Source organism: Trichechus manatus, unplaced genomic scaffold (assembly GCF_000243295.1).
Source record: "Trichechus manatus latirostris isolate Lorelei unplaced genomic scaffold, TriManLat1.0 scaffold00031, whole genome shotgun sequence".
NCBI classification, from domain to species: domain Eukaryota; kingdom Metazoa; phylum Chordata; class Mammalia; order Sirenia; family Trichechidae; genus Trichechus; species Trichechus manatus.
The window spans coordinates 22,080,525-22,086,524 of NW_004443967.1; the positions used below are offsets into that span (position 1 = coordinate 22,080,525).

General features: G+C 58.8%; 1 protein-coding gene across 1 annotated transcript in view; it reads left to right on the top strand.

Moving 5' to 3' along the window:
• KNDC1 (kinase non-catalytic C-lobe domain containing 1) overlaps positions 1-6,000 on the top strand; it is a 46,239-nt gene that overhangs the window by 32,359 nt on the left and 7,880 nt on the right. The window contains exons 18-21 of the mRNA XM_004374990.1: positions 2,868-2,961; positions 3,228-3,325; positions 3,526-3,761; positions 5,208-5,321. Of these exons, the coding sequence (XP_004375047.1) occupies positions 2,868-2,961; positions 3,228-3,325; positions 3,526-3,761; positions 5,208-5,321 (542 nt within the window). The remainder of the gene's footprint in view (positions 1-2,867; positions 2,962-3,227; positions 3,326-3,525; positions 3,762-5,207; positions 5,322-6,000) is intronic.

The window sequence follows — 6,000 nt, forward strand, 5'->3', positions numbered from 1 at the left end:
ACCCCCACAGACATCGGGGCTCTGACCTGGTCCACCCCCACAGATGCCGGGGCTCTGACCTGGTCCACCCCCACAGATGCCGGGGCTCTGACCTGGACCCACCCCCACAGACATCAGGGCTCTGACCTGGGCCCACCCCCACAGACACTGGGGCTCTGACCTGGACCCACCCCCACAGACATCGGGGCTCTGACCTGGGCCCACCCCCACAGACACTGGGGCTCTGACCTGGACCCACCCCCACAGACATCGGGGCTCTGACCTGGGCCCAGCCACCAACCCCCCCCGCCCCTCCCTGCAGAGACCAGGGTCAAACACAAGGTCGGATGCATCCCCAGGGCAGTAGACAGGAGGAGCTCCAACGGGAGGTGGTCAGGGGTCCTGCACCTAGGGGCCCCCCCGACCCCGTTCTCAGTCCCGTCTGCAGCCCTGCCCGCACCCCAGGAAAGCAGCGGCTCGTCTTCACTCACTGGGGGTCTGGCATTTACATCTGAGCCTTCCCCTGTGGCACCCCCTCGTCCACCAGGAAGGCAGGTCCCCTGACTTCCCTCTGTCAGGCAACCCGCACTAGGAGGCACGCAGCCCTGCCCTGTGCTGCAGATGTGGGAATAGGGCCTATGGTCTTTCGGGACATGCAGTTTCCTCCTGGGCCCCCTGAGCCCAGGGTGTCTGAGGTGAGACTCGGTTTGCACCACCTCAGATGTGCCAAACCTGGGGTGGGGGCCTGGCCGGGGTCGGGGGGCTGGGCCTCTCAGAACTTGGTCCTGGTGACGAGGGAGCAGCCTGGACAGCAAACGTCACAAACACAGGGGCCTGACTTCAGCGTCTGGCCTGGGGGGGTGCAGAGCCGCGTCCACCCTCAGGGGACGTCGTGGCCTCAGGGTCTGGAGTCCAGTGGCAGCAGGGCACCAGGGTCCTGCAGATGGTCCTTGGGCAGATAGTCCCCGGGCAGGTGATCCCCACCCCCCCATCCCCCGTACTGGTACCGCCTCGTACAACAGAGAGCACCCGCATGTGTTGGGCCAAGGGGGGAGACTGTGCTGGCCAGAGAAGCCGGCCGGAGGACAAGGTCAGCCAAGGGCTCAGGGTGGACCGCGCCACGGCGTGGGACAAGCAGGCCCCAGCGGGCCCTGGGGCCCGTGTTCAGGCTCTGTTACTCGAGGAATAGCTCCTGTTTGAGGAAGCATCTGACTCGGGTGATTGATCCAGGGAAGCGTAGACTGTTCTCAGGGAACGTGCTGGTGGGTGGACAAAGGGGAGACATGACCTCGTTTTCTCGTTTGTTTCCTGCACCCCTGGGGAAGAAGTCTCTCCTGGAGCCGGGATGCAGCCAGGTGAGTTTCCTGTGCCTTCTCTGCTCGGGGGGTGGGCAAAACCAGCCCGGGGCCACTGGGCACGTTTCTCCTTGAGTCCCCACTGTCTGTTTCAAAAGTGGAGCCCCAGAGAAACACTCAAGGCACGAAACAACAGCCAGACAAATGTTCTCACTGCAGCCTGAGAACAGGACGAGCTCGTGGACGGGCCAGGGCAGCCGGGGTGGTGACGCAGCTAAAAGGGACGTGTGTGTTTTCTCCATTTGTTGACTGCAGTCCTCACGTCTGCTCAGTGCATGCTCACTGCACACCTGTGCTTATATGTCTGTGTACCTGTGCGCTGACACACCTCTGCACTGACCCCTGTGCACCTGTGCGCTTACACACCTGTGCACTTACACACCTGTGTACCTGTGCACTTACACACCTGTGTACCTGTGCACTTATGTACCTGTGCATCTGTGCGTTTACACACCTGTGTAACTGCATTACACACTTGTGTACATATGCACTCACACACCTGTGCACTTACACACCTGTGTACCTGCACATCTGTGTACCTGCGTACCTATACACTTGCACACCTGTGCCCACGTGCCTGGCACTGCAGGCATCTCCAGGGAGAATGTCAGAGTTGGAGCCACCCCCTTGGTCTCCTGGTCTGGGTGCTTCATCTCACTTAGCCTGCCGCTGTTAAAGTGGGTTTTGCTCTCAGTATTTCAATGGATGGGCTTGGTTTCAGTTCATCCCTTCTTGTCTTTCCTTGTCTACAATATCGAGTTTTCCAGCTTCCTGCGAATTATTACTTTCTGTGTCTACTTCCCAGGATTGTCAGCTTTAACGTCTATTTAAAGTCAGTAGCCACTGAGCCTAAACTGTGCCTCACATCATTCACGTGTTTCTTTTTAACCAAGTCGTCTACTTTTATAAAAATCCTCTATCAGGTTAAAATCAAAAAGGCCAAGTACACTGTAAGTATTTTATTTAGATGGAGCCAATCCTAGTCAGCCTGTGGTCGAGTTCGATTATGTTTCTCCCAGGATGTGGGCTGGTGGTGACATTCCAATGCCTGTTTTCCTCTTCATCATTGTCCCATGTGCTGTGTGACATTTAGTTAAAGTAAATCTATCCTTAAAATCAGTCAGGACCTGCAGGTTCTGGTCCGGCACGTAAAGAGCCAGACTCCAATCCCCACAACCAGAAACGAGCTGAAAATTAACAACTCTTCTTAGATCTGTCAGAGAATTGAGGTCACAGGGCAAAACCCACCCCAAACGCTAGAGAGGCAGACAAACTGCTACAGAGAATTCCTACTCACCAAAACAGGGCTTCTACTGCAGCTTAGGTGTGTGATACCCTGTCGCTGCTCAGAATCTCCCCTGAAGCTTCCCTGTGGGTCATGATGGTGTCACCCGTCCACACGAACTCGGGTGTCTTCAGCGCTTTCACACGTGGGCTGATTGGCATGAGAAAGCCGTGAGGACAGGGCGTTTCCACGTCACACTCAAAGCCAGCACCCAAGCCCCGGGTCACGGCCTGTGTCTCCTCCTCCAGGAGCTGGAGCAGCAGCTGATGATGGAGAGGAGGAGCTACCGGAAGACCCTCAAGTTCTACCAGAAGCTCCTGCAGAAGGAGAAAAGGAGCAAAGGTACCACAGCAACGCACCCGTGATCACTCCGCTTTGGAGTCCCTGGGTGATGCAAATGGCTCAGCGCTCTTCTGCTATCTAAAGGGTTGGAGGTTAGAGGTTCGAGTCTACCCGGAGGTGCCTCAGCAGAAAGACCTGGTGATCTGCTTCCAAAAGATCAACCACTGTAAACCCTACAGAGCACAGTTCTACTCTGACACATGGGGCTGCCATGAGTCACAGTTGACTGGACAGGACTTGATTTTGAACTCGGCTTCACCTTGCAGGCTCTGAGGTGAAGACAATGTTGTCCAAGTTGAAAGGGCAGCTGGAAGAGATGAAATCCAAGGTGCAGTTCCTTGGGCTGGTCAAGAAGTACCTACAGGCAAGTCAGCCCGGGCGCCACACACCCCTGCCCATTGAATGCCGTCGAGCAGCCCCCATCAGGAGTTGAAAAACATCCCTGACTTTTGAGTGGCCATCAGTGAGCAGGGGCCAGGCAGCCAGGGACCAGGAGCAGGGTGACGGTCGCCAGTGTCCCACAGGCCCAGGCCAAGCATGTCCAACACTCAATTTCTCGCCCAGGTGGTCTACGCAGAGAGATGGGGCCTAGAGCCCAGTGCCCTGCCGGTGATCGTGAACATTGGGGCGGCCCACTGCGGGACACTGGACTTCAGTCCCCTGGATGAGTCATCCTCCCTCATTTTCTACAATGTCAACAAGACCCCGTGGGGCGGCAGCAGCAGCAGCAGCCGGCAGAAGAAGGCCCGGGTTCTGCAGGCCGGCACGCCGCTCGGGCTCATGGCTTACCTGTACTCCAGGTGCAAACAGGTGGAGGGGGGAGCAGCCTGCTTGGGCCCATGGCTTACCTGTACTCCAGGTGCAAACAGGTGGAGGGGGGAGCAGCCTGCTTGGGCCCATGGCTTACCTGTACTCCAGGTGCGCCCAGGTTGAGGGGGCAGTGGGCTCCTCTGACCTCAGGCCACGTGCCTTCTACGAGCAAAGGGAGGACAGGCTATTCAGAAAAAAAGAATAGGTTGTGGGAAGTGAACCAAAGTGGGAAAGGCCCTGCCTGCTCTCCACTTCCATTTAACTTGGAAAAAATTCTAGTCAGAGTTTTAAGTTGACTTTTGTGAGCGGCCACAGGCCCCCTTTGCGCAGTTCCTGGTCATAGCGGCCACAGGGCCGCAGGCCACAGCTGCGTGCCTGTGAACAGAGACAGAGCTCGGTCAGATTGTGCCCAGGCCGGCATGTGGATACATGGAGCACAGGAGGAGAACCACAGATACAGCCTTGGCATGTGGATACATGGAGCACGGGAGGAGAGCCCTAAATACAGCCTTGGCGTGTGGATACATGGAGCACGGGGGGAGAGCCCCAAATACAGCCTTGCACAGTCACAACACCCACTTCTAAACACAAATGGGTGCTGAGATGTGGCCTGGAGTCCCCTGAGTTACAAGTGGAAAGATCGTCTGGCCAGGGATGCAGGGAGTGCCCTCACAGCCCCACTCCCCAGCTCCCAGGCTGGGCCGTCCACCTGCAGCCCCAGGAATGGTGAAGGGGCTGGGCTGGGCCAAGAGGACAGAGGGGTCGGAACCTCGAGTGTCACCTGCACCCCACTGTGACTCACTCCTCCGGCAAGGGACACCAGTACACACATACTCACGCTCGCTCACACCCCAACACACACACACTCACCCCAACACACTCAGCTCTCATGCCCACTCACATTCACACACTGGCCCACATTCCATTCACACGTGCTCATACGTACACTCACACGCACACACACACATGCTTACATCCACTCTCATACACGTGCACTCAACACTACCACACACACACACACAACGGGAGTCGGGTGGTCTGAAGCTTTGACAAACTCTGGGACAGCCCAGAACCAGGTGCCGGTGTTACAAGCCCCCGTTCCCGCCGCCACACACACACCTATACCCCAGGACTGCTAAGAAAGGGGGGCCTCCCCCCCACTCCCCTCCCTCTTGCCCCTGGGACAGACCCTGAGGCCGAGGTGAACATCCCGAGCAGAGGGAGAGGGGCTCTGGACAAGGTGGCCATCTAGACTGGAGCCTTGGGCAGGCATGGGCGTGCCGGGCTGTGTGGGTCCCAAGGAGCCGGTCTGGGCACCTGGGCGTGCCGGGCTGTGTGGGTCCCAAGGAGCCGGTCTAGGCACCTGGGCATGCCGGGCTGTGTGGGTCCCAAGGAGCCGGTCTGGGCACCTGGGCTAACGGACCTTCTGCCCCCAGCGACGCCTTCCTGGAGGGTTACGTGCAGCAGTTTCTGTACACCTTTCGGTACTTCTGCACACCCCACGACTTCCTGCAGTTCCTCCTGGACCGCATCAACAGCACCTTGTCCAGGTAGCGCCCAGCCCCCACGGTGATGGGCCCAGCCCTGGGGGACTTTCGTGGCCGTGGAGGAGGCAACCCTGATGCTGGCCACGGTGGCCCTGGGGACCCTTGTGCAGTGCTGAGCCACCATGGGGCCCCTGTTCACAACCACCGTGGGGACGCAGCCTCACGGGCTCAGAGACGAACACACAGAGAAACCAGGCCCTTTGAGACTACATACAGACTGTGAGCAATACAGGGACGGCAGGGCCTCACGGAGGAGGCAACAAGGGGGCTCACATGAACCCTGAGACAGCCAGGGGGTAGGGGGTCGGTGCTGCACCCCGAGGTCAGGCAGGGGGAGGTCTGTGCAGATGGCAGGTGAGCGAGATTGGGGAGCAGTGAGATAGGACTGGGTTGAGAGTCCTCCGGGTTAGGGGAGGCATGGAGTCGGCAGAGGGAGGCAGTTTGAAGCTCGACGCTGCCTTTGTAAAGTCGGCCAAGCAGAGAGGAGCCGTGAGGGACGGAGGAAGGAGCCACGGGCGCCCGGGGAGCGGGGGTGCAGGCAGACGACCAGAGACATCCAGGACGGTGCTGTGGGCAGATGACCAGGGGCACCCAGGACAGTGCTGTGGGCAGATGACCGGGGCACCCAGGACGGTGCTGTGGGCAGACGACCAGGGGCACCCAGGACGGCGCTGTGGGCAGA